General features: G+C 54.4%; 2 protein-coding genes and 1 long non-coding RNA gene across 5 annotated transcripts in view; 1 reads left to right on the top strand and 2 right to left on the bottom strand.

The window, feature by feature from the left end:
• Positions 1–129: 129 nt before the first annotated feature.
• LAMP1 (lysosomal associated membrane protein 1) lies at positions 130–14,371 on the bottom strand. 2 transcript variants are annotated; one of them, XM_072976595.1, is made up of 9 exons: positions 14,147–14,371; positions 9,224–9,345; positions 7,551–7,767; positions 7,272–7,430; positions 2,765–2,931; positions 2,102–2,227; positions 1,441–1,507; positions 1,201–1,371; positions 130–997 (listed from the first exon to the last, which is right to left on the bottom strand). In XM_072976595.1, the coding sequence occupies exons 1-9, from the start codon at positions 14,196–14,198 to the stop codon at positions 858–860; spliced, it is 1,221 nt and encodes a 406-aa protein (XP_072832696.1). In that variant the 5' UTR covers positions 14,199–14,371; the 3' UTR covers positions 130–857. The 2 variants fall into 2 exon arrangements, with proteins under 2 accessions (XP_072832696.1, XP_072832698.1); XM_072976597.1 differs by lacking the exon at positions 14,147–14,371 and adding an exon at positions 13,268–13,289.
• Positions 14,372–14,415: 44 nt separating this feature from the next.
• Positions 14,416–24,463, top strand: LOC116279728 (uncharacterized). Its single transcript, XR_004189032.2, has 2 exons — positions 14,416–17,416; positions 17,849–24,463. It is a non-coding gene; the product is annotated as an uncharacterized lncRNA (long non-coding RNA).
• Positions 24,464–24,824: 361 nt separating this feature from the next.
• Positions 24,825–27,409, bottom strand: part of CUL4A (cullin 4A) — a 36,039-nt gene continuing 33,454 nt past the window's right edge. For both annotated transcript variants that reach the window (XM_072976593.1, XM_072976594.1), the window contains exon 20: positions 24,825–26,342. In XM_072976593.1, the coding sequence (XP_072832694.1) occupies positions 26,247–26,342 (96 nt within the window). In that variant the 3' untranslated portion in view covers positions 24,825–26,246. The remainder of the gene's footprint in view (positions 26,343–27,409) is intronic.

The raw sequence follows: 27,409 nt of genomic DNA, 5'->3' as shown, positions 1-27,409 counted from the left end.
CACCACCGAGTTCTCAAGTTGCCCAGAGGACCAGCTGCCTATCAGCCCTCCCTCCAAAGAATCGGGCCCACCCCAACTCCCCCACACGCCCTCTCACAGGAGCCGACAGAGGCAAGAGGTCCAGACGGATGAACAAAAAGACGCTTTATTAGCATTGTTGCAGCCTCGCGTCCCAGGACGGGACGGACCCTCAGTGCACAGCCCACTGAGCTGCAAGCGATAAATCAGACTGAACGATTACTGTACACAGTGCGACAAGGTCACCCCAACCTCCAACAGAAGCCTGAAAACCACTTGACAAAAAAGTAAAATAACACCCATTTTCTCCTATTTAAAAAAGTACCAGCTCTTGAGCAGCAGAGCGTGGGGACAGGACCCGGACCCTGACACTCGAGGGGCCAGGCCCACCCTGGCTCCCACCCCAGGTCTTCGTCTCCTGTGCTGCTGGCCTAGACTCGTCCTCCACTGCCTTCTCAGCACGCCAGCCTCGTGGCCACAGCCGCCCTTGGGCAGGTGTCAGGACTGGACACCCTCCTGCTATAAGGCCTAAACCTGAGTGAGGAGACCGAACACCAGAATCTGAGAAGCTGAACGAAGTGGAGCCAGTGCCCGTGTAGAAAAGCACTCTACCCCCCGCCCCCCTTAGAGTCTACTTTGGTAAATATCAACATTTAACCAGTTAGCAAAATACTTAACCCAGTTAGCAAAGGTAACACCATCATTTCCGTGGCTGCTCTTGTGCATAGTAAATGCTGCTGGATAAACCTCACATTGGATAAAGCAGGTTTGAAAACCAGTTTGCAAGGAAGTGGGCCCCTCCCTCCCTCTGCAGCCATCGCTGGTGCGTGGGCGGGCGGCTAGATGGTCTGGTAGCCAGCGTGGCTCCTCTTCCGGCCAATCAGGTAGGCGATGAGGACGATGAGGACCAGCCCTGCAAGGGCGCCGCCCACGGCGATGGGGATCAGCATGCTGTTCTCGTCCAGCTGGCACTCCTCCACTGCAGGACAGATGGCCACTGCACCTCCGGGGCCCGAGACCTGACCCCCAGGGCACCCGACCCCCCGGGGAGGCCCCCACCCATGCTCTGCCGACAGGCCAGGCCCCTGGAGCCGAGGTGCTGCAGGGCAGGGAGGGGAACCGGGTCCCCGGGCCCGCCACCAGTCCCCACGTGGTCTGACCCGTGCCCTCCTCGCTACTCACCAGGCCCAAACTTGTCCCCATCCACCTGGAAGGCCTGGACCCACACTCTGAACATGTTGAGGGAGAAGGCCTCGGTGACCTGCACGCGCTGCTCCGCGTTACACTTGTAGGAGTTCCCGACAGCAGCCTGGAGCGCCCTCAGTGAGCTGTTGGCGGCTCCGAAGGTGGGGTCTGCAAAGGCAGTGGAGTGTGTGCTCGGGGCGCCTGAACGGGGGCGGGAGGGTGGGGGGGGGTACTTACCTCTGGCGTCAGGCAGAGTCATGTTCAGCTGGATCCCTTGCAGGAAAACCTGGCTGGAGCTCGTATTCTTCAAGAGAAAGAGACAACCCTTAATGATCCCCGGCTCCTGTGCCCACAGACGGGGGGGGGGGGAGTCACCTGGTGGTGCACGTGACCCCTGTGCCCCGGCTGCGGGGCGTCCCGTCTGCACACAGCGCCCTATTGTCTGGGGAACACAAGCTCTGATTAGCATCTTCAGACCTCACCACACAACCACATTCTCTGCTAAAATGGGGACTGCAGGAGCCAGACTCCGAAAAAGCCAACTTTATCAGAGAAACCCAGCTGTTAAGCAGCTGGTCCGCAAAGCATGTCACAGTAATTCACCGGTGGCACTTACGCTTTTCCCACAGTGCTTTGCTGACTTTACCTGTACACCTCCCCAGGGGACACATAAAGAGAAAGTGAGGGGGGCGCCACCCCTGCGCAGGGCCGAGGACCGTGTCTGAGGTCTCGGACGCCCTTCCCTCCACAGTGTGGTGGGTGCAGGAGGCCTGCATGCCGTCCGTGGAGTGAACGCAGAGGCATCTGCTCTTGGAAAAGGGGTGGGGGAGCCACGGATCCGGAGACCCACGGACAGGGGAGGCAGGGCGGTGGGTGGGGTGCAGGGCGGGAGCCTCACCATCCCAAACTGGAAGGCCAGGAGGGCCAGGCCCTCGCTCTGGAGCAGCAGGGTCACCAGCTGGGCGGTGCAGCTCCCGCTGAACGTGGTCTTGTTTGGGTTGACGTTGAACTCTCTGGTCACAGTCTGAGTGAAAAAAGCCGAAAGGTTACATGTCCCCTCATGGCAGGTCCCCCTGCAAAGACAGGCAGCCTGAAGCAGGAACTTTTGAGGGCACGGTCCCGTTACCGAGAACCAGAAGGGAGCTTTACAAGTGCGTGCAGGCAGATTTCTGGTTTCACAACAATTCTGCTCCTCCTGGCTGCTTTCAGAAAGACGTCCCTGCAGGAGTGGGCAGGGCCCCCTCACCCTGTCCCCTGACGCTACTCTCCACATGTGTCACAAGCGAGGGACCTGCCACCCCTCAGACTCTGTCACCATTGGGGAGAAACAATCTCAAAGGAAGAGCATGGAAATGACTCGAGTGTCTGGCAGTGAAGTGCTTGGCTCAGCCTTCTCTCAGGTCACCCCCGTCCGTGGTGACAAACAGCACACATTGCTGCCACCATCAGGATGGCTCAGTCCTGCCGCCTCAGAAGCAGCAGCCTGCGTGGAAACTGGGGTATGGCTGCGTGCCATCAGCTGGGGGCACTGGGGTCCCAGGACACACAGGGCAGGGCCTACCGTGTTATCCTTCCGGCTGTAGGTGACGTTCAGCTGCAGCCCCATGGTGGCCAGCAGGCAGGTCCTGTTGCCGTCGGTCACATTGTACCTGGTCACCGAGGGGCGTGGAGGTGCCGGCGGCGCCGTCGGGGTGACCGGTGAAGGCTTGTCCCGCTCGCAGCGCGTCTCTGCAGGACGGTGGGATGAGTCGCGCTGCCTGCGGGAAGGCCCCACCAGGAACTTGGGCCACCCCAGCCCACCGGGACCCCAGCAGACTCTCAAGAAGCTCCACCCGGCAGAGCAGGACACCCAGTTCTCTCAGGCCAGCCTGCTCTCCCGCCACTCTGGAAATGCAGGGCGGGGGTGTGTCACTGCAAGACACGCTGTTCAGCCAGGTGGGCGCCCGGCCCCTGACCCTACTCCCACCCCAGCCCCACAGCCCTGACGGGATGCCCTTCCGTCCAAGCATCGGGGCAGCCCCATGCCCATGAAGAAGTCTTTTTCTGCACAAGCGACCTTCCCTTCCCACCGTGTAGTCAGGAAGGAAAACCTGAACTCCATCCTGGGCGGCTGGACAGCCAGCCACACACATGCCACTTGAGACAGCAACATTTCAAACACGCTGAGCTCCTGTGCGCCAGGATGGTGCTGGAGCCACTTCTAGGGGAGCCGCAGGGGCACCGGTACCACACACACACCGTTACAAGCCTGTGTCATTGGCCCAGTGCCCCTAGGGAGCAGCAGAGGCGGCCCTCGGACGGATGGGCATCAGGTGGCCAACAGAAAAGGTCAGAGCTGAGCCTCGGGGCCTGGGGCATTCACTTCTCAGTGCAGAAAAGGCCCAGGAAGTGGAGTGAGACCTCACAGCAGGAGACAACAATCAGGAAACGATGGAGGATGGAGCGTGGCCGGGCAACAGAGAGAAGGCCCGGCGTGCCCGGGGGACACGACCCCACCCCTCAGCATCTGCTCCACGTGGCTGTCAGAGTCCAGGCTGACGGAGCCAGAAGTCGAAGGGTAACTGAGCACCTTCTACCGGGACAGACAGACAGACAGACACACTTTCCACGAAGAGCACCACTCTGAACACTAAGACACGGGCGCTTCCGGGACACCAGCCCCCACACCAGGCTCTTTTTTGTAGCACTTAGCACTTACTTCTGCGGACAGTTGACAGGCTGCGAGTAATGTCCCCAGTTTCCGCCTGCGTTCCCCTCCCCCACGACAGCTGGGCTGAGCCTCGGGACGCCGGCCAGACACCCCGAGTGGGAGCTGCCCAGGACCGGCGGCCATGCGCCCGCTGCCCTTTCACGGCTAACTCGCAGCCTGGGGGAAACGTCCATTCTTTTCAGCTGCTGACTCGGCCTCCACGTCCCGCTGACTTGGGGGAGGAGACGGGAGGCCTTGCCCCAGGACTGTCCCACGGGTGACCACACTCGCTCTGGAAGTTCAACTCACCCCGTCTGCCTTCCCATGGGGCCACGTGGTAGCAGGAAACCCCCTCTAGGCAGGGAGTTAAATGGCAAAAGCAGGAGCCAGAAATTCTGGAAGTGGGTCACCCCGGGCTCCGCATCAAGCTGCAGGTGGCCGCAGGGCTCTCACACCACTGATGGCAGCCTCCCCGCCAGCTGTCACAGACATAGCACAATGAAACGTGCAGCTCCTGGTGTACGGACCACACGAGGCCCACAGGGCAGACCTACGCCCAGCTGACAGCCACTTTAACATGGCCCGCGTCCTCACAGCACGCTCACCAAACGTCAACTTGGAAACGTGAACAACACACTGCAGGTCTAACCACCAGGCGGGAAAATCCAGGGTTTTAGAAAGACGCACCACGACAAGCCTTCTTCCTTCCACCTGAGTTAAAACGCAGACTCCACACACTACCCGGCCTGATCAAGAACCACCATAAATCACCCTCGGGGAGGATGGGGGCCACACACCCTTCCAGGTGCCCTTCCCATGGCTCAGACACCGATGAGCCCTGAAGGCCCCGAGCGACCCTGCGCGCTGCCGTGGGTCCCAGGTGGAAGGAGACATTTCAGCACTGATGCACTGTCAGGCTGGGCTAGGGGTGAGACTACAGAATTAACACGGCCAGGCTGGGCAGGGAGTGACTTTTATGATGAACGGTATTTAAAAGCAGCTTCTGTTCTGACCTTGGAATGCTCATGGAAAAGCTCCCAAGAACCCACGCGTCACATCTCACAGATAAAATCCGAATCCTGTGGTGCATGAGCCTCAGTCCAAACCCACTGACCCCACGTGGGCCTGGGGGCGGCCCAATGACACTGGTGACCCACTTGCCAAGCACTCCGGCCTCCAGACACCTGTTCTCAGGACTTTTCATCAATGAAATAGACAAGAGAGCGAGTCCTCCCAGACTTCTCAGGACGATGACACGGGAAAAGACAGGATGGCTGAGGGTGCTCCTAGGACTCAGGCTGCCGAAGACCGGACCCTGCTTGTGGCAGGTCAAGCAGGGGCCATGGGTCATGAAAGGTGGGGCGGGAGCTGCTCCCGAGAGGAGGTGGGGGCACAGGCCAAGAACGGCCGCTGCCAGCTGGGGGGCCCGGGCCCCTTTGCTCCTGCTGACACCCCATCTCAGAGCCATGTCCAGGCTGACAAGGGGTCACCGCAGAGAATGTGCCCTGAGAACAAGCCCAGCCCTCAGCCCCGCAGGGGGACACAGAGGACGCCAGTGCTCTTCCACAGGCCCTTCCACAGACGTCCCATCCCCGCCTCTTCCCAGCAGCACTTACCGAGAGAGTGCAACAGTGTCTCAAGGAAAAGCCAGTTTCCTTTCCAAAACGCACACACACACCCGCGCAGTTGACTGAACATAACATCAGGGGACCCAAGGCCACCGGGGAGGTGTTCCCGTGTCTCAGACCCTCCTGCAAGTGCAGGTGACCGCAGCAGCCCTGCTTCTGACCAGCGACCACACGGAACAGAGTGGGCGGCCACCCACAACCAACTCCCAACAAGCCTGGACTCCCAGGCTGGAAGGGGACCACAGGTAACCCTGTGCCAGACACAAGAATGCCTCTGGGGAGGGGCCCAGGCCTGAGGGCAGCCTCACACCTCCTCCTCCACCTGGAGCTGCGTGAACACACCCCCATCAGGGAAGGGATCACTGGGCAGACGCCGGCAGCAGGGGCTGTGCCCACGTGGGAAATCTCTGTACCTCCCATTCAGTTTTGCTGTGAACCCAAAACTGCTCTAAAAAACAGAGTCTACTTAAAAAACAAAGTAATTGCTTATCCTTAAAAACAGAATGAGCCTACATGTCCAACTTCACAGCCCTCGAAGAAGAGCTGCACAGGTGGGGGGGCGGGGGTTGGGCCCGTGAGCAACGAGGTGGCTGCAGCGAGTCCACAGCCAGGCGGGGTCCCGCTCCCGAGACCCAAGCGAGCTGCCTCCTCTGCTGGGTGGGAGCCCAGCTCTGAGACCTGTGACCGCCCATGTGACTGGCCCCCAGCCTTTCTCTCAGTGCCCTGACCCCCAGGGAGCTACTCTGACAGGGGTCACCTCTTGTCCACCGAGGGGGCTGCTGCCCTCACACACAGCACCCAGGCCGGCAGAGGGGAGCCTCCTGGTGAAGGGCTCCTCCGGGCTGGGGTTGGGGGCCGCACAGCAGGCAGCCAAGCCCAGCTCCATTGGAACCCCCACCGCTGGGTCCTGCACTCCCGCTGCTGGCAGTGTCTCCCCCTACACTGGGTTTCTTTCAGTTCCAGCCCCACCGCTAACACTCTCCCGTCTGGTCAGGGGTCAGCACACCTTCTCTGTGGAGGGCCAGATGGCGGGCATCACAGACTCTGAGGCCGTTGGCGCCCGTCCCAACTCAGCTCTGCACGGCGAGCGTGAGGGCAGCCTCGAGACGAAGTGAGGGCATGACCACAGCTGTGTCCCAATGACATTTTAGTTATGGGCACTGAGACTTGTTTTCATGTCATCTTCCTATGTCATGAAATGTTCTTTTGGTTTTAACCTCAAATTTACAAGCATAAACACCATCTTCACCTTGTTGGCTATGCAGCCCAACAGGGAGCAGGCCCCACGCCAGTCACCACGCAGACCTGCAGCCCAGTCCCTTCCGAAGTGCCGGGCAAGGCTGCGGTACAAGGCCTGAACACAGAGCCCCTCACCCCAGGAAATGGCAGTGACCTGTGAGCTGGGGGACAGGACGTGGGGAGGGAACCCTCTTCAGTTGTAGTAAAGTGACAATGCTGTCTTCTGCACACTCTGTACTGGGCACCCTGAGGCGCACTCTGCCCGAATCCCGACACCTTCCCAGACGCTCACCACCCTCATTTCACACAAGAAGGAACAAGAGGCTCACCGCTCACCCGAGACCACAGGTGGCGTGGCCAGGCACACTCAGGGGTCCCACTAGCTCTGGAACAAGGGGAACAAGAGAGAGTCTGAGCAGCTTCGCCCCTTCACCCTGGTTTGATGGCCACTCCTTCACCCTCATCTGAAGAGGTCACCATCTCCAGAGAGGGGGTTGGCGGGAAGCGCTCACCCTCCTTGCTGAAGCCACTGCTGGGCAGGTAGGCCTGGATGGTGGTGTCCCACAGCGTAACGGTCATGCTGCCCATGTGGACCTGGCTGCTGCTCACACACCTGTACCTCGTGTTCATGCCCGCCACGATGTCCGGCGTGGACTCCACAGTCTGGGTTCCTTGTTAAAAAAAAAAAACCACCCAACTTTTAATTACTTCAAGGGCTTAGGTAACAGTAATTTCAGACACTCCCCCAAGCCATTTTTCTTGGCTCTTAGCTGGTCAACCTTGGTTCTTACCCTTGGAGCTTGCATTGGGGAAGATCTGTACGTCTGACAAGTTATAAACAAAACTCATCAGCTGGACATTGTAATGTGTGGCATTTCTGGTGAAATTGAGGGTCAGTGTGTGTCCTCCTCCAAACTCGATCATGAGGGTGGAATCAGAAGCACCCCCTTTACCACAGAAGCTGCTATTCAGCACGTGTGCGTCAGAAGGCAGGCTGAAGGTGGCATTCTAGGACAGACACAGGGACAATAAGAGCCCAGTGAGAAGGCAGGTCATCAAGGGACCCAGACACCAAAGACGGAGCTTCTGTAAGTCTGACGTGACTCAGACCCAGCTCTCAGACATCACTACTCATGTATTCATTTTCAGTACAAACAAAACAAAGTCAGCCTTACATGTCAGTAACGGACCAAAAAACAATTCAAGTGACACAAAGATGACTTATTCATAGAACTAAACATTTTCCTTCGTTCATATAATTTTAATTTATAGAGAATTAAAACTAAAGTTATCTCAATAAACTGAAATAATTCATGTTGGGCTTCAGGATGAACCGTATACTTTTATTTGGAAAAAAGCCATTACTACTTGTTTCCTATAGAAATGTTTACTTAAAGAGTATGTCTCCATAAACAAAGATAGAAAGTTTACTGCAGAATTGAATTTACTGTGACCAGCAAAACAACTAGAAAACCACCAAAGTTCACGAACAGGGCCGGCTGAGTGACCCCAGTTAAGCTGCATCCCAGCACCGTCCTGACAGGGACAGATCACGTGTGTAACAAAGACATGCTTTGTGAAGTGGGAAGGCACCTAACAGAGAGAGGGTGAGCCCACTTGTGTAACACAATCAATGTGTGACAAAATGGTATTTAAAAAATCCAAACCAACAAAAGTGAAGTAGAAATTAAAATAAAAGTGCTTGGACAATCTTTATAATGTGAGGCCATTTCTATGACACAAAACGTTCCAGTTTCCTTCTCTTTGGACATTTACAGGGAGCTAGGACAAACGGGGTGAGAGGGACCAGCCGGCTCGTCCAGCAGTCCCACCCACCCCCGGCCTCTGAGTGCTGGCGAACAGACATGGTGTCTTCGACACGGAGATGGACCAGGAAAGCACTGAAAACACAATCTGATCTAGGCACCTGTTTACAAGAGTGAACGCTGAACAGAGAAGTGAGTGAAATGGCCACTGCAGGCAATTAACGAAGGTGGAATGACAAACGCTGTGTGTCTGTAGAAAGTTCGTAAAGCTAAGGGCCTCACTCGTCCTGCAGGAGCGCGAAGCTGTTTTAACAAACCCACAGGGGACGTGTAATCAACCCAGGACGGTGGCTCTGCATTTCGACAACTATTATGTGCAATCCTGGGAGCTAACAGTTCACCTAAGGCAAACTCATCAGATCAAAAAAGCTGTACCCAGACTGTACACCGGGCATAGGAAGAACATAAGAAAACGCAGCCACAGGGGATGTCTTAGCAAATTAGCATGATTCAGACGCCATGAAGAAAACTGGAAGCAGGCTCACACAAAACAGAGAAAGCAGGGCACAAAGCGCTTGTGGAAAACGCCTGGACCACCACCAGCACTGAAGGCCCTGCCGCAGCGGAGACCTGCACAGGTGGCTTCCCGAGGCTGGACAGGCACACACACGTGCACACACAAGGCCCGCGTCTCCTACCTTAGGACCCCCGGCGGTGTCGTACACGGTTGAGAAGGCAGCAGAGAAGCTGGCCATGACGCAGGCTGTCCCGTTGCCGTCTCTCACCACGAACACCGAGGACGCACCGTGCACCAGGCCTGCTAACTCCGGCAAAGACAGAAGTGACCAAACAAGTTTTTGAAAATCCAACTCGGTACTTGTGTCTTCTGCAACTGCAGCAGTACGGATTTCACGAGGAGATTCTACTGTGCGACTTAAACCCCCGGGCTAGGTCGCCCCCACCCCCCGTCTGTCCTGTCTCCCTGTAAATGTCCCCGATTCTGAAAATGCATCTCTAAACCCATCCACTCAGTTTGCCAACCTGTCGTTCAATGTTTACTTCAGAAGACTACCGGGAAGTCACAGGTCAATTTCTGGGCTGCCCTGGGCACAGGTGGCCCAGGCTCCTGCCTCAGAGGCTCTCTCGGAGGCGGGCTGGGGCCCTGGAGGCAGGACTCAACCTCCAAGCCAACCTTCTCCATGCCCTGGGGCGCCTGGTGCTATCCCTCCCTGTGGACCCAAACCACTACGTGAACTTGCGTGTTTTTACCTCTCCCAGACTGCCGGTGCGGGAAAAGCCATGACTCAAGTCTGAGCTCTCTGCCCATCTCAGAGAGGGCCTCAAACCTGGTCACGACCTGCACCTGGACCTGGGACGCCAGAGGGAAGGGATGGAATGGGGCTCTCCCGGTCCTTCTGGCCCGAGTGACCGATTCTCTGAGCTGAGCAAGCTCACTCCCACCACTGCAGGGGAGGAGGAAAGTTTAGGGGCGCACGGTTCAACACAAAGGGCTTCCACGGGTGGGCAGAAGTTGGTGTCTGCTAGTTTTACAGCGAAGCGGCCATCAGCCACCACCAGGCCCTGCCACTGCATGCCCGTTGTGGTGGTGACATACCAGCTCTGAGGGCTCCGAGAGTAGAAATGGCCCAGGCAGCACTCACGGAGGACATGCAACCAGCTTGTCATTCTGAGATCCTGGATCCCCAGCTCCAGGACTCCAGGGAAGTGACTCCAATGAACCCAGTTCCCTTTACCCTTGGGATCATCACAAAATAAACAGTAGCCGCTCTGAAGATTTTAAGTCTAAAGCAGAGTGTAGACAGTAGCCCCACATATCTTCCTATAAGCCTCTGATAAAGGAAATACCGAAATCTACATCCATAAAGAAAAGCTGTCACTTGAGAGAGAAGCAACAAAGGCAAACAGGGGAATCATGCAATTTTTGGTCTGTTTTTAACCCACTCCCCAGAGTGCTCGGGTAAGACCACTAAAACCACTTCCAGTGAGTGGGTATCCCTTTTCAAAAACCTAGAGAAACTCCACAACTTGTTTCTGACATAGTCCAGGTTTTAAAGACGCCCTGAGCACCACAGGCAGGAGAGCTGCAGACCCAGGCGAGGCAAAGCAGGCTCGGTGCCAGAGCCAGGGAAACGACGGACACAGGGCAGCTCACCACCTGTGCCTGGGCGCCACCCCCTCACGCACCCCCGGTCCTGGTCGGGCTGCTGGAGCCACCTGCCGCCATGGGAGCGCACAGGTCCCCTCTCACCAAGCGGCCCTCTGTGAGGGGCCCGAGTCCCCACTTCCTACTGACAGAGCGCTTCATCAGGAGGCATTTCACGTTCAGTAACTTTCCAAGCAAACAATCTTTTAGTAAATATGCTGAGGGTCTGCGCTTTCAAAGGACAACAAAGTAGTGTTACTGACACAACCTGAAATGAGCAGCAGAGGCCCCTGTGCACTCTGGAGAGGCCCAGAAGTTTCCGACTATTAAAACAGGAAACTTATCCCCAGAAGCCAAGTCTGGTTATGATAAAAAGACCTACAGAGCATTAGAACATACGACTGAAAGGAATGTACGCTAACGGCCAGAAGTCGGTCTATAACTGTGTTAACAGCGGCAGCTGGCAGCTGGTTTAAAAGCCACCATCACCACCTTCTTACATTAGTTAAAGTGTTGGCAGTAATTTGAGGGGGTGTCTGTCCTGAAAGTCAGGGCCGGGACCACTGGCAGCCTCCTCCCCAGGGGCGCTTCAGGCAGACTCCACACCTTCATCTCTCCAGGGTCACACTGAGGAGGAACTGGCTTATTCCTTCAAAATACTCCTACTCCAAAGTACGATTCCATTCTCTACAAGTGCAGCTGCAGGGAGCAGGCCTGCTTCTGAGATAAGAGACCTGGGTCTAGACAGACTCCTTCACCACTTACAAGCCGTGTGACCTCAGGCCAGTAGCAACCACCAAGCCCACGGTCTAGGCAACCAAGACAAGGAAATGAGAGCGCTGACCGCAGGGCCAAGGCCCCGCACAGGCGCTCTCGGCGCAGCTGTTACCATTCCCGCATTCGGCCTACACAGACCTCACCTGTCCAGCTCGCAATTCTCAGTAACTCACACAAAACACCAACACATATTTCATTTAACAAGCACCTATGTTACCCTTCGCGGTAACTAAGTTACCACGACGATTCCTTTTCACAGGTGTGGAGAGCAAAGCACAGAGTAGTGAACTAACTAACGTGCCCGAGGTCACAGCTGGTGAAGGTGCAGAACCAGGCTGGAGCCGGCGGCTGCCTTGGAGCGGGTGCCCGCTGAGCTCACAGGGGCCGGCTGCCCGTGAAACCACACCTGAGCCAGCACTTCACACAATGACACGCTTCTGAAACAAAAGAGACTGCGTTTACAGGAACAAGTCAAGAGAGCTTTATTAACATTTTTATAGGAAATCACTTTCTAATTTCCCTTAACTTGATTCTCTTAAATCCAGTACTTTCCTCTTTCTTAACTAGTGACTCATAATCATCTACAAAGATTTAAAAAAGGGAAAAAGGCTCCATCCTCGACAGTGACTCAGTCTCTAAGGATGTGCCTGCCTGGTCAGGGGCCACAGCCATGAAACTGAGCACCCACCCCGCACAGGCACAAGGGGGCTGTGAGATCAGGGAGACACATGTGTAAAAATAACCACAATGCAGCTGAACTGATGCTGGAGAAGCATGTGCTGTACACGCCTGCAAGTCAAGTCTCAGACTAACAAGGTGTGGGATGGATCTAACAACATGAATCAAAATTATGCACCCAAAACATTTCAACCTCAGATCTAGTAAAGAATTCAGTCACCAACCTGAGTAACACAGAAACTCCCACGATCAAGGGTAACATAATCAGTATAAAACTTTTTAACTTCCTAAGTGACAGTTCATTTGGAAAGAGGAAGAGGTCATCCAGCTGACATCGAGGTTCAGAAAGTCACATTACACAATACATTCAACCATGTGTATCAGACAGTGTCCACTCATGCCTCTCCCTGCTCTCCCCCAAGCTGTCAAACACAGAAACCCCTTTAATGTATAACTATTAAGGAAGGAGAAATTCTGAATTTAGACGTTTGAAATGGTTTTAGAAAATATGCTTTTTGGTGAAATTGTGCACTAAAACAAACATTATTTAAAATACACCCAAATCTCAGCTGTTAACAGGCCTTTCTAAAAAGTCGGATTTTAACTGAATATAAAACTAAAAAGATATGAAATAGGTATTAAAATGCTAATTACATGCACAGCATTCCAGGTTATCACAGTGTAGGGAGGGTATGGATTTTTCTCTTTATTCAGGTGAGTTTTCAAAACATGAAACAAAATTTCTAATGCCCTTCCAACAAACAGCAATGAGCCCTTCTGAAAGACAAGGCTTGTTCCAGCGACTCCCCTTGTATCTTAACTATGCCTGCTGGCAAAGGGGAAGGCTTCAGGTTTGCAGTTGGGAGTAAGGTCACCCCGTGTGGCTATTCATGCAGCTCAAAGAACTCATTTTACAAAACAGGCAAAACAGAAACGCGAGACCACAACCCATTCTGTCACAACAAGAGATCTAGGATAGGATGAAATTTAGAGGATCCATGGCAGGTACGCGTGGGATCCTGTTTCTGTATCCACCTAACTCGGAGGAGCTCCTGGCACTTGGACAATCCCCATATCCTTCGGGACAGGATGAGAAATGACACCACGGAGAGCCCTAACAGACCTAACATCAACCCGCGGTGATTCCCCTTATACCCGTCCTCATCAGGACAGATAAACGAGAGCAAACTTCCTCCACGGATAAAGCACCGGCGCCCACGGGCTGCTCCGAGTCCTGAGGACGGATGGCGTCCCCTCAATTGGCTCCGGGGCCCAGCACACACAGAGCAGCGGCAGCGCTCCTCACGACGGCTGGCTAGAAAAGAACACTGCCATTGTGAGGCCAGGCGGAGCCTCCCTCCCCTTTGTCCGCTGTGGGCTCCCCTGAACTCAAAGGTAACCTTGAATCACTGTAACATAATTAAAATCCACAGTGACATGAACACACAGTCAGGCTCCACGCCCTGCTGCACGGGGCGAAGGTTACAGCACGAAGGACGAACTCCACGGGCGGGGATCGTCGCGCCGCCCTGTTTTCTGGCGGGGAAGATGCGGGTCTGGCGGGAACGGAGACCCCACGCGGATCCTGCGTCTCGGGCTGCACAGCCTCACGCCGCCCTACGCGGCGACCCTTGTCCCCAGATAAAGAAGCGAACCGCGCTGCTCAGAAACCACCAAGTCACTGCCGACCAGCCCGGAACACGAGTTCCGTGACCCGAGGGCCGCACCGGGCCCTCCCTCGTCCACCTCGGGCACCTCGTTCAGCCCTTCGCCCCCGGCGGCGGCGGCCTCGGTCGGTGCGGGATCGACTCGCAGGCCTGCCGCCCCCCCCCGCCCCAGCCCGGACGCCGCGCAGCTCCCCGGCCCACGACCGAGCCCTCGCCCCGCAGCACCCCAGGCCCCGCATCCCCCCGGCCAGGCTCACACCGCCCTGCACCCCACCCCCGCCCGGCTCCTCACCCCGCAGCCCCCCGAGTCCTCAGCCCCCGGCCCGGCTCCTCACCGAGCAGCAGCAAGAGCAGTGGCCGTGGCCGGGCGCCGCCGGGGGCCGCCATGGGCGCGAGCGGGAGCCGGGCGGGGTCGGTTGGGCCGGGCGGGCGGACCGGGGGCACCGGGCCGGCGTGAGGGCGGCAGGTCCCGGTGCGGCGCCCGCGGCAGGAAAGAGACCCCACGACCGGCGGCGCTCGTCACGTGAGGCCGCGCCGCGCCCGCGCCGTCACGTGACCTCTGGAGCTCTCGCGAGAACGCACCAGTACAGGCGTCCTCCCGGCGCCCAGCTCCCGCCTCGCACGTGACCCTGCGCGGCACGTGACTGTGCTATCACGTGACCCGGGCTTGCCTGCGACCCCGGAAGCGGAAGGCTGGCGGGGGGCGCGGTTGGTCACCTCCCCGCACGGCCGCCCAGCCCGGCTCGGGGCATTCGGAGGGACCGACGGGGCTGGAGCCGACGTGCGGCTCCCCGCCGCGGGCCGGGAGTGAGAGCCGAGCGCTCCCCGGCGGCCTGCCCCGCGGAAGCGAGCGGGCGTTTCCTCCCAGACGGGGATGCTCACGCGCCTCCGTCGCCGGCGCCCAAGGGGGACGGACGGGCAGGAAGGAGGGGCGTGTTGGAACGTTACCATTCGTGCTAGAAAGCAACGCCGAGCACAGATCTCGGAGCCACACGCAGCCGGGCTGCAGGGGCTGCAGGGTGCGGGGACTCGCAGCGGGGCCTCGGCCCGGACGCGGAAGGCAAGGAAAAGGGGAGCAGAGTGCCCGGAAGCCGGAGGCTCGTCGGGTTCCTTTTGTTGTTTGGGCAGAAATTTACTCTTACTGAAGAGTAGGTCGGCCGGCAACTTGTCTAGGGATGTCTTGGGGGTTTTCGTTTGCGGCTGTTCCAGCTGGGGAGGGGTCCAAACAGCAGCACCCCGCCGAGGAGAAGCGCCGTAGGGAAGGGAGTGGCACCTGCGGTCTCACCGTCAACGACTCGTTAGTGTTGGATGCCGGTCCAGCACGTGAGAATGTCACCCAGTGAAGCAGTGTTGAGGGCAGACACAATCGGAGGCTTGAAACAGGTCCATTTTCTCCTGAACATTGATGGTGAGAAGACAGAGAACCTTGAGTACAGGGACAGAGACCTACTCGTTGTGCCTCCCCGCCTCGGAAGCCCCTTCCAGCAGAAGCTAAAAACCCCAGATGGTTGCTTTCCCAGCCTTCCTAGTGGCTGCGGAGTGAACTTGGCCAGAGTTCAGGCCATTCGGCAAAATCGGGAGCCAGCAATTTCAGGGAAGCGAGAAGCCCAGGAGCCTGGTGTTCGCAGTGATGACGGCCGCAGCGACATGGAATTTCCAGAGGCGGGGGGGAGGCCCGGCTTCCCGGCTCTTCATCGGTTTGGGGCTGTGATACGTGTGCAGCTGTGGTTCTCGTTGCTCGCTTGTACCTGCTGTCCCTGGCGTTATGCCGCATTCTTTTTGGGAATTCTGTGAGCTCAGTTCTTTCAGCTTAGACCCAGCAGAGCGCATCTGTACTGTGTACAATTGTCTAAGACATGCTGTGCTTAAAATCTTCCTTTTAAAGACTGGAAGGAGTCTGGGTCAGCGAAAGAACAGGGTATGAAAAAACAGAAAATGAAAGACAGCAAAAATTCCATGATGCTACATTTTTAGAGTGTAGGAAGGTAACATGGTGGGATTTTCTCGTTTGGTTACTTTCCTGTGTGTTTGAATCCTTGTTGAGGGCCGGGTCTGGTCTATCCTGGACGGGAGGGAGGATGTGGAAACCAGACCCAGTGGAGGACTCCATGCCTCCTGAATTCCCCCGGAGACGCCTTTCTGAAACAAAGCAGTGGGGGCATTAGGTGGAGAGGCCTCTCGGAGCTGCTTAGCAGAGCCAAGGAGAGAGGCCTGGGACACTGCTGTGGTGATGATGGCAGGGGTGAGTTGGAGTTTAAGGGCAGGGAAAGGTGTGACATGACTCCAGGGCTCCTACGCTGGGAGGGCGTGTTTCCCTGAAGGCTGGTGCCACCCGGAGGGGTGTTAGTATCTGAACCAGATGAGTACCGGGGATGGAAGTGCTGGACCTGGCAGAGGTGTGGGTGCCAGAGCCCTTCCCTGGGGGTTGAGGGGGTCCCTGGGTCCCATTTACCACCGGGGACCGAGGTTTTTCACTTCTCTTGCCCACTTATCTCAGGAATATTGACCTTTGGTCTAGCAATGAAAGGAAAGGCAGGAGAATTGTGTCTGGTAGGTGTGAAACTAGTATTACTGAATAACATGTCAGAAAAACGAAACAGTACACTTTCAAGTGAAATACACACTTGACAAGTGGGAAGAAGTGAGACTGTCATACGATACTATGAAAACTCAGCCTCTCCTTTAGGACAGGTGGACGGCTTGTACTCCTCTTGCTGTTTAAAATGATGCCACTGAGAACATCTCGTGTACACGTTTCCTGCGCCTCTCGGATCACTTCCTTTTGATAGATTCCTTGAAATGCTTAAACCACAGTACTCTGCTTTTTAGACGCTTACAAAAAAGGAACCCTCATAAAAAAGAACCAAAACTTCTTTCCTAGAAAGTTGATTAAATCAAGGGGTCCACGTCATTGTGGCGCGTGAACTTGTGTGGTCTCAGTCACACTCACCAGCCACCATCTGTAACCCTGGGTCTGGGGCTGTGACTCAGGCCTGAGTGTGTCTGGGACACGGGAGGCGGTGAACCAGAGCCACCCGCTCACCTCGCAGACGTGGGCCGGGGCCTGGAGGCCTGGAGGGAGCAGTGGGCTGGGACCTTTGTCCTGGACGCTGCGTGGTCGTGGTCAGCATCCGTTAATCGAGGCCTCGCCTGTTCTTAACGACAGAAGTTTAGGACCAGGACGGAGACGCCAGGAGAGTCCACAGTGAACACGACTCCTGCTAGGAGCCTAAAATCAGCATCTTGCCGTCATTTTCTCCAGGTCAAGTCAGATAAAGCGCCTTGTTCATTTTCTTTTTTCTTGTAACTTTTACCTTTTCGAATCAACTTTATTAAGGTCAGTTTATGAAAGAGACATACACCATTTTGATATCTTGACGAATGTGAGGTGAGAGGAAGAGCAAATGGCGCTGGTGCTGCCCAGAGAGCCCCTGAAACAGCCAGGGTCCCCGGGGAGCAGGGCTCGTGCGCCTCTCAGCCTGGCTGGGACCCGAACTCTGACCGCCCAGCTTGGCACGGGCGTCCAGGGCATCTGCACAACGTTCCAGAGGCTCAAGACTCTCGTCGGCCCCTCGCCCTAAGCTGTGGCAGCCCGTCCTTTCTGGGTGAGTACTTCCTTTTTCCTGGTGCAGCCAGTTGTAATTCTTGACGGTTTTAACTGCCTCGTGGCATTTGCCCTCAAGGGCCCTGACGCCCTTCCCCAGAACACCTTCTGTTTTACCAAATCCGTGTCCCCTGAATTGCAGCTCTTATTAAAGACCCCAAGTAAGCTTGGTCCTAGTTTTAAAAATAGGTTATTAGTTTTCTTGTTATGAATTCTGAGTATTTTTATATATTCTGGGTACAGATGTTTTGATATGTTGTAAATAATGTTTCTCATTATGAGGCCTACCTTTTTATTTCTTAACAGTATCTTTTAAAAAGCAAGCTTTAAATGAAAATCCAATTCTCAGTATTTTTTATGCTTCATGCTTTTTGTGTCATAAGAAATTCTTTGCATATCCCAACATCATATTTTCTCCTGTTTTTTTTTCTAGGTTTATGGTTTTAGCTTCTACAATTAGGCCTGTGATCAAATTAAATTTTGCACATGGTGTGAGGTGAGAGTCAGTGTTCATCCCTCCCATATGGATAGCTACTTGGTGAAAAGACTTTTTCTCACCCATTAAATCACCTTGGCATCCTTGCTGGAAGTGGCTTGGCCCCGTGTGCGTGGGTGTATTTGGTGCCCGGTTCCATTCAGGTGATGTGCCTCGTATTTCAGCAGCACCGTGGTGTCTTCATCACTGTAGCCTTGAGATAAACCTTGAAACTCAGTAGAGTAAGTTCTCCAACTGCTCCTGTAAAAACTGCTACAGCCTTTTGGATTTCCATATGCATTTTAGACTCAGCTTATCATTTTTCTATTAAGGAGAAGAGCCTGCTGGAACTTGGGTGGATGCAGGAGAAAAGCGATGTCTTAGCAGTGTTGGGTCTTGCGCTGACGTGCGGCAGCTCTCCACTGATCTCAGTGTTCTTCCCATTTTTTATCAATGCGTCATGGTTTTCAGTGTTTGTCATTTTGTATAGTTTGTAATCTGTCTGTAGGTCGCACATTTGGGGACTCTGTTTCAGAGGGGCTTGTACTTTTAAATTTTATTTCCAGTTGTCTGTTGCTGGAACACAGAGGCGCGGTCGATCTTGTTTAGTGACCCTGCGTCTCCTGATGGTGCTGAGTTGGCTTCTTGGTTCTCGCCATGTATTTTGAAGATCTCTTCATGTGTTCTGCCGGTGTGATCGCGTCATGTGTGAATAAAGACTTTCTTGTGTCTTCACTCCCATCTGCACGCTTTTCCTTCCTTGTCTCGTCTCCCTGCAGCGCTGAGGCCTTTAGCACATCACGGAGGAAAGGTGGTGGCGCAGGCCCCTCGCCCCGGCCTCAGGGGGGAGCTCTCTGTCTGTCACCACTAGCATAACGTAGCTTAAATCCTTTGTAGGTGTCCTCTCTCAGGTCAAGGAAGGTCCCTTCTCTCTGGTTTGCTCAGAGTTGCTTTTAAAATGAACAACGGGTGTTGAATTTCATCAGAGGCTTCTTAATCTATTGAGGTGATTATATGTTTCTCCTTTCTTCTTTTCTTTGCTAGATTTTCAGATGTTAAACCAATCCTGTGTTCTTGAGGAAAACTTCACTTGGTTTTGGCATATTATTAGTTTTTGTATATGTATATTTTTTATTGAAGTATAGTCGGTTTATAATGTCAGTCTCTGGTTTACAGCACAGTAGCTCAGTCATGCACATACGCACATACTCGGTTTCACATTCGTTTCCAGGCTTGGTATATTACTGATTTTTGATGTTGTTGGATTCACATTGCTAAGACCTGGTTACAGGATACTGGTCTGTATTTTCTTGTGGTAGTTTTGGCTGATGTTTGCGTCAGGGTAACGCTGGACTCGTGATACTGGATGTGAGGTAGTCCGCCCTCTGTTTCTGAACGTCTGTGTGAGAAACCACTACGCAGAATTCACCAGTAGTGCCTCTGGCCCTGGACCTCCCTGTGTGGGATTTACAATTGCAGGCTCAGTTTTCTCAATAGAGAGCTATTTATGTTTTCTATTTCTTCTTGTTTCCATTTTGATAATTTGTGAATTTTGTGGCACTTGACTGATCTAAGCTGTAGGATTTATTGGCATAAACTGACTCAGCGTTCCCGCCGTGGGGCCTGCCATCATGCCCTCTCCTGACGCTGGTGAGTCTCCTCGCCCCCCTTCGTCTCACTAGCAGTTCACCAGTTTTGTCGCTCTTCTCAAATAAACAGCTTCTGGTTTCGCTGATTTCTGTTTCTTTGATTTCTACTTTTACCTTTATTATTTTCCTCCATCTGTTTACTTTGGATTTAAATTGCACTTTTTCTAGCTTTTTGAGGTGGAGGCTTAGATCACTGCATTTAAAACGGCCATCTTTCCAAATGTAAGCATCTGGAGCCATAAGGACCTATGCACTTCTTCTGCTACGCTGTTTTCCTGTTCATTGAATTCAAAACACTTTCTAATTTTCCTTGTGATTTTTCTTGGCCTCAGAGGTTGTTTATTTAAAAGTGGGTTATTTATATTATCTGTGTTAGAATCACTGGGTCACTTACTTAGAAGTGTATCGCTTAATTTCCAGACATTCGGTGATTTACCAGTTACCTGCTACATCTCTACTGTCCTTGTGATTGGAGGCCAGGGTCTGTGCAGCTCAGTCCTCTTAAGTGCGGGAGGCGTGTTTCGCGACCCGTGTGCTTCCCTTGGTGCGTGTTGCGGGGGCCGGGCCCGCTCTCTGTAGTCAGTGGTGGGTGAGGGCCGCGCCTGCCCGTTCCCCTGTCTGCACGTCACCCGGGGAACAGTGCTGAGACCTGCGACCGCAGCTCCAGGCTGGTCGGCTTCTCCTGACGCTCTTTTCGTCTCTCCCAGTTTTGCGTCGTGTGTTTTGAAGCCCTGTGACGAGGGCTCTGCACGTTTAGGGTTGGATCTGAGGAATCCCTCTTTCATCTTCATGAGTGTCCTCCTCACCTCTGCAGACACTCCTTGTCCTTAGGTCCGTGTGACACTAACGCAGCCACTGCAGCTTTCTGAGCATGTGATTTCTTACAATTAGTTTTCACAGTAAATCTTTTTTCATCTTTTCTTTTAAACCCATCTGTGTTTTCACATGTGGAATGCCTTCCTTGGAGACAGTGTATATACCTGGGTCTTAATTTTCCATCCAGTGTTTAATCATTTTATTTCTGTCCTTTACTCCCACTCCCCCGCTTTCCTGCCCGCTTCTGGCAGACTTTAAGATTTATCTATACGAATGCGGTCCTTCCTCCCCAGGAAAGGCCTTGCGTGTCCAGGTGCTGGCGTCTGGCACACTGTAGCCGTGTGTGGCACTGGGGTTCGTACCTTCATATTAACTCAGAACCGCCCCACGGCTCCCTGGCGTTACTGTCTCCTTTTGAAAGATAAGAAAACCCAGGCTTAGAGAAGGTAACTTTCTTAAGGGTGTCCAGGTAGTGACCGAGCCAGGCTCTGACCCCTGGGCCATCTGACCTCAAAGCTCCAGCCCTTCACCTTTTCTGTCTGCTGACTCTGGACGCCGTGTCCACTTCAAGATGCAACACTGTCCACATTTGATTAGCAGTTGACCTTGATTCTTACGTGTGATCTTGATAATAGGGACCCAAGGACCCCCCTCAGCTGTCTACCTACATCCACACCTGTCTACGCACTGACCCCTGCCTGTGCAAGAAGAGGTACACGTGCACACACACCAGTACACTCACCCCCCCCCCGCATAAGCACGTGCGCACACCAGTACCATGTACCCCACTAGCCAAGGGGCCCAGGGGCACGAGACTGCCCACCACTGACTCTAGGGAGAGCCTGAAGACACTGCCGCCTGTGGCGAAGATGAATGGCTTTCCCGTAAAGTGTTGTTGAAAAGTGATGAGGACCCTGCAGCGGTGACTGCGTGCGGCTCACAGAGCAAGAGATGTTTCCTGTGGCTCTTTGCAGAAAGTTGTACAACCCTGCCCTGGACATGAAGAGAGAGAAAAGAACTTTAAAATTTGGACCAGTGCCCTCAGAATTTCAAGAAGATACTGTAGCCAAAGAAACCAAGAGAAAACACGACAGTCTTCTGTTAAAGTCGGGTGATCAGAAAACGGAATGACAGCCTGGCACAGGCCGCTGGCTGCTGGAAGAGCTGACCAGGACCGGAGGGGCCGTGGGGGCCGCGGGCTCTCCTGCAGGCTCTCCTGGCCTGTTTGCTTCCTCTGAAAGAAAGTGGGAGCAGGAACGTGGGAGGGAAGATGCGCTGGAGGAGGCGAGTGAGAACACCCCCGAAGCGCAACAGGAGGGGTCACGCGTCTCGGGGGGGTTCCGCCGAGTCCCGCCAGGACAGAGGGAAGTGGGCCCACACGCGGTCAGGAAAGACAGAAACCCGGGACTAGGTTTCAGAATTGTCGTGGGGGGAGAAAAGCAAGTTAGTTACAAAACGGCCTCAGCCTTGGGCGCTGGAAACGCGAGGACCACACGGGAGGACTGCAGAGCCCTGGGGAGAGACTTCGAACCTAGAATTTTACCGCAGCCAGACTGCCGAGCGCAGGTGCAAACGTAAAGGCGTAAGTCAGACAAGCAGGGATTCAGGACGTTTTCCTCCCGTGCGCTCTTGCTGAGAAAGTCATTTCAGGGTCACTGCGGGCAGAGTAGGGAAGGGCAGGCTGGGGTTGAGCAGGAGCGGGCGGAGCGGGAGAGAGAGACGCCCGGGCCGCAGCCGGGTGCGGGGCAGGCGGAGGGTCTGAGGAGAAGGTCTTTGGGAAGAAATCAGATTGGAGCAGTTCAGTGGAATTGCTGATCTTAGTAACAAGACAGAGGCATTTGTTTCTTCTGTCAACAGCAGGAAATTAAAGTTGCTGTTTTTAAAATTTGTATTTAAAAATGTCCAGGGAAGACGAGCCGCGCAAGGATACACAGCCCGGCTGTGAAGCTTGTTAAAACACGTGTGTTTTCGGCATCTGGGCCGCACTGTCCAGAGGCAGGCTTCACCTCCGGGCTGCGCACACCCTGTGGTCCCAGGCGAGTCAGCAGGGAACCATCAGTGCCATTTCTGAGTTTCTGACTTTCAAACAAAACACGCAGAGTTTCATTAGTAATGTGAACACATAAATTATAATCCGACAAAAGCTATCAAACTGGAAGAAGGGGAGAGTAGTGGGGGAAAGTATGGGCCTTGACTTCCTCATTTTCACCGAAGGAGGTCAGTAATCTTGAGAAACAGTAAATTCATGGGCTGAGAAAATGGAGGTTTCAATCCATGATTCCCAGCAGAGGTGAATCTAAAGGAACAGAGTGACCAGCTGACCAGGTTGGGGTGCGGCTTCTCCGGGGGAGGGGCCGGGCGCTGCAGCGCAGGGGACATGGGGCCATTTTGGTTTTTTATTTTAACAACTTGTGGTTAGTTTTATTTGTAAACGTGACAGAAGGGCATGTGATGAAGCCTCCCTCAGCCCTGTTCCCAGCCATCGGAAGTCCACCCTGGAGGGGCAGCTTTGGTTACACACGCGTGTGCACACGCGCACACACGCAGTGGCAGTGCTGTGCACCTGACACCATCTGCCCCCTGTTCTCCCATGTCCCGAGGGTCCCCAGGGGTCGTGATGCTCGATCTCCCTCTGGGGGAGCCTGGGGCAGCACCGCACTCGCTGGGACCGCGGCACCCAGCCAGGCCTGTCACCGCACGTTGGGCATCTCCCACGTGTGCTGTCGCAGCCCTGAAGTCACCCGCACGAGCACGGTGTGTCACGGGGCACTGCCTGCAGGTGGACTCCGGTGGCTCAATGACAATGGGCATCTTCAAATGCTACGCTCACAAGTTTATGTGAGACCACTGTCCCATGTCATGACTGGTCCACGTCCCCAGAGCCCCCTGTCTGACCCCTGTGCTCTGCGAGCCCCGTGCTCTGCATCCTCGGGAGCCCAACACCCTGTGTCCTGCCCCTGCGACCTGGTCTCCCTCCTCTCCATCCTGAGCCCTTTCTACCGACCCCTGGACCTGCCATCTTGTCAGTCAAACCCCCATCTCCTTCCCGACAAACAGGATTCCTCTTCTGGGCAGAGCGGGACCCGGGCCAAGCCCATCGGAGGGTCACTTCTCCCCTCGCTGCCCTGGAGGTGTTGGCCAGCAGGGCGACAGCTCCTCCACATCCGTGGTCACCCGGAACCTGGCCCCAGGGCCCTGCCCTCCCTGCAGCTGGCACGCAGGGCTGCCCCGCACACTCAGCCCTCCACCTGATGGATGCCCGCCTGTGCCCCGTCCCCGTGGCAGTGCCCCTCCTCCGGTCCACGTCTCCTTCCTGGACCCTGCGGGCTGGCCGCACTCACCGGGCCACTTCCGCTGCTCTGGCGGTGAACAGGAGCACAGCCAGTTGGCCCACTTGCACTTCTGTGCACATGAAATACGTGGTGGTATTTCTACCCCCAAATTTGCCAGTTTTTCAACTCTTCCCTGTGTCAATTTTTAAGAATGTCATCTCATTGTTTTTAGGAAAGCGGATCTTCATTCATCAGACGTCTTTCCATCAAACAAAGCATGCCTCGTGTTTTCTTCTATTTATGGTTTCGTTTTTCACACGTAAATTTTTGACACCTTGGAACTTATTTTAGTGTAAAAAATTAGTATAATCTAACTTTGCTTTTCTCAAGCTGGTAACGCGAGTTTTTCCAGCATGCCTTGCTGCGGAGTCTCCCTTTCCGACAACGCCCCACCCCCGGCCGTGTGCCTGGCCTCCTCCAGGACCCCATTCTGTCCGGGTCACCTGTGTGCTATCCCCAGAGGTTTACAACAGCCTGTCGCTCTTCTTGCCCATTTGCTTTTGTATTTTAACTTCAGAGTCCTCTTGTCTGTGTTCCCAAGTCTGGGGTGGGGGGCGGCGGCAGCTCAGCACGCTGCAAGGACAAAGCAGGACGGCCTGTGCCTGTCACATATTCACGTTTCTTCCTGTTTCTAAGTCATTCAAAAAGTATTTTTCCTGTATTTTGTTACTAAGTATTTCATCAATTTTTTGTTGCCACTGGAAAAGTGACCTGTTACATTTTGAATCTCCTGTTGCTTTTATGTCATTAAAAACTTACTGAATTCTTTTCTTCGGTCACAGCTTTCAGTTGCTTCTCCTGGATTTTCTGGGCATACGATCACTATCCGTAAATCATTTCCCTTCTTCCTTCAAGTTTAACAGCCTTTTGTCGTAACTGCCTGACCCTTTCCAGTCACTTCCTCTTCTCTGCTTGTTTTACCACATTACCCTTTAACCATGTAAACCAGTAAATGAAGCTGATAAGCAAGGACGGACAGAAGCGTGGGGTCAGAGGCCGGTCTGCCGAGGTCCTGCGGGTGGGCTCTGTGGCGAGGAGCACAGGAAGGGTGTCTGCCTGCTTCTGTCTGCTGTCCTGGGGGCAGTGCGAGGGGCTGAAGGGTTAGCACTTGGCATGCCACACTTTTATCAATGTAAGTTTAAGGCCAATTAAACTAATTTTATTCCGAGTAAGTCTACATTAAATTACAGTATTAACACTCTAGAGACAATGAACTTAAAAGTATAGGAAGTAGAAATCTATTTGGTCTTTTATCGGCCATGTATTATAGAACTCACAAACGAAGATTTACAAATATAGAAATAATGATACTTAAAGAGAGGATTTTCAAATGGAAACGCATAAGGTGTCATATTTTAAACACGCATGTTTCAAAAAGGGAGAACCTTTTAATAATTTAGCACAAAAATCAAATTATATAAACTTGGTATATTCCAGAAAATATTGCTTTCAACACTTACACCATGATCAAAATTCCTTTGGTAGCTTTTAATCAAAATGAAACATGCTCTTCTGTAAAATATAAAGTACTTTAAATGTTATCACAAAAGTTCTTTGTTACAGTTGCCACGCAATCACGCCATTGCCCGGCCTCACCTGCGCACACACAACAGGAAGCCAGGTGCCAAGAGCCCTCTCGGCCTCCCGACAGAAGCAGCCCTGCTTCACAACATCAGGGGACTGACTGTTCACAGCAGCTCCAGCAGGGAGGAGCCCCCACCCTGCTGGGACGGTGACAGCGAAACCAAACTTTATTGCTGCAATCATACAAATACTGCGATTAGAGAACAATCAAGCAGCAGTTACCCCAATGCAAGAAACAGGGTCTGCCAGACCCAATCTTGGAACGGCAAACAGACTCCCTGCCCCCAAGCCCGCAACAGAAAACCCACAAGTAACGCAGCGGGAAGCCGCTGCCGCCGGGGTCCCCGGCACCAGGCCTCAGGCATGACGTCCCCTCAGCACTTCAGAGATCTCACTGAGGAACCTCGTCATGCAAAACCAGGCGTCCAAGAGAAAACTTTGTGGAAGTAAGTGGAGCAGACAGACGCTAGTTTTAGGCTGCATAATCGGTCAGCCGGTTTTTAACACTGGCTGCTGCTTCCTAACATTCACCAGCCGGGGTCTCGTCTTCAGCCTGACTGCTGACAAGCTAAGACAGCACGTCTGCAGGGACTTGTCATCTGTGCGGCTAAAGGACGCAGCGGGGAGGGTCTGTAAACTGTGCATTCATGATCACACACAAAAACACACCAGACTTTCAGCTTTTTGCCATAAGAACACCACCGTACAAAGGAGCCCTTTTAACCAACATCTCGTCCAACCTCAAAGTCACTCTGCAGAGCAATGGAAACCACTTAACACCTAAAAGAACAAGAGGAAGAAGTGGAGGGGAAGGTGCCCGTGCTGTCTGCAAACCCTCAAGCCCGTGAGGCCTCCAGGAGCCACCCTCTCCTCCAGTCCAGAGCATCCCTGCTGCTCAGCCCCAGGAAGTCCGGAAACAGCATTTCTGCCCTGAAGATACATTCTAGTGTCTCACGGAGGAGACAGCCGTGAGCCTCAGGCCACGTAGTGGTACTGGTTCGGGCTGTCTTTGTCTCTCTCCATGTAGTCTCTGTCTATGAGAGATTCAATTCTCTTTTTCAAATCTCCAGGCTGGAAAAGAAAAACAGACAGTGGCATTGATAGTGACATCACACGGTGTATGACAGCAGCGCTGCATTTACAAACTCGAGGGAAGAAACATGTCATGCACCCGGTGTGGGGCCATCATCACACACAGGCATGACACACGTCAGCCTATATGTCTGTATGGAAATTACTCATACGACATGGTGATCAAAGGGCTTCCACATGAACGCACACCTGAGCAGGGCCTCCCGCGGGACGTGGCGCAGGTGAGAGGAGCACACGGCCTGGCAGAGCCCACCTGGCGACATGGGAGCGCACGTGTCTGGGAGGGAATCTGAGCGCGTCTCCCCGCGTGCTGCACCACACTGCCATCCATTTAGCACACATGCCCCGTTTACACAGCACGATGTCCACAGGCCTGGGCCTAACCCTGCTAGAAGCGAGTCTGAATCCACGCGTCCACACACATCTGCGGGGAGACAGTGCCCCCTTCTGCCCGGGCCCCTGTCAGCGCAGAATAGGTGCCGCGGGGGCCGCACGGCTAACCCGATCAGCCTGCGGCCTGACTGCTGAGTCTCTCTCACTGCAAAGGGCAAAACCAACACCCGCCCGCTGCTGGTCGGAGAGGAGGGCCGGTTGCATGACCAGGGGCTGTGTGGAGCTCCATGCAACACTTGTCACCTCGGGGGGACAGGAGCTCCCGCCAGCTCCCCACAGTGCCCACCCCCTGGTCCCCGACTTGAGGAGCTGGAGTCGGAGCATGCCCCCCCGCCAGAAGCATGAGCGGGGGCTCGGGGGTGACGGCCCGGCCCCCGATGGTGCCCAGTCTGAGTGCTGACCTTACCTGGCCCCACAGGCGGCCAGAACGCCGCTGCCTGGGAACTGCACCCCCGTCAGTTTTGGGGCAACTTCCTTACACAGCAGCCGCAGGAAACATCAGCGAGGCAGGAAAAGCTCTATGGCCAGTAAACCGGCTGTTCGTGCGCTCCCTGCGCGGCGCCGGCCTCCCCTCCCGAAGACCCAGCAGAGACGGACACGATCATCCAGTGTCCAGTGTCCAGTGCTCTACAACTAATCAAGCCACACACCCA

This window comes from Vicugna pacos, chromosome 14 (assembly GCF_048564905.1).
Source record: "Vicugna pacos chromosome 14, VicPac4, whole genome shotgun sequence".
NCBI classification, from domain to species: Eukaryota; Metazoa; Chordata; class Mammalia; order Artiodactyla; family Camelidae; genus Vicugna; species Vicugna pacos.
The sequence above is the reverse complement of the archived record's forward strand: the minus strand, read 5'-3'. Positions and strand labels throughout refer to the sequence as shown.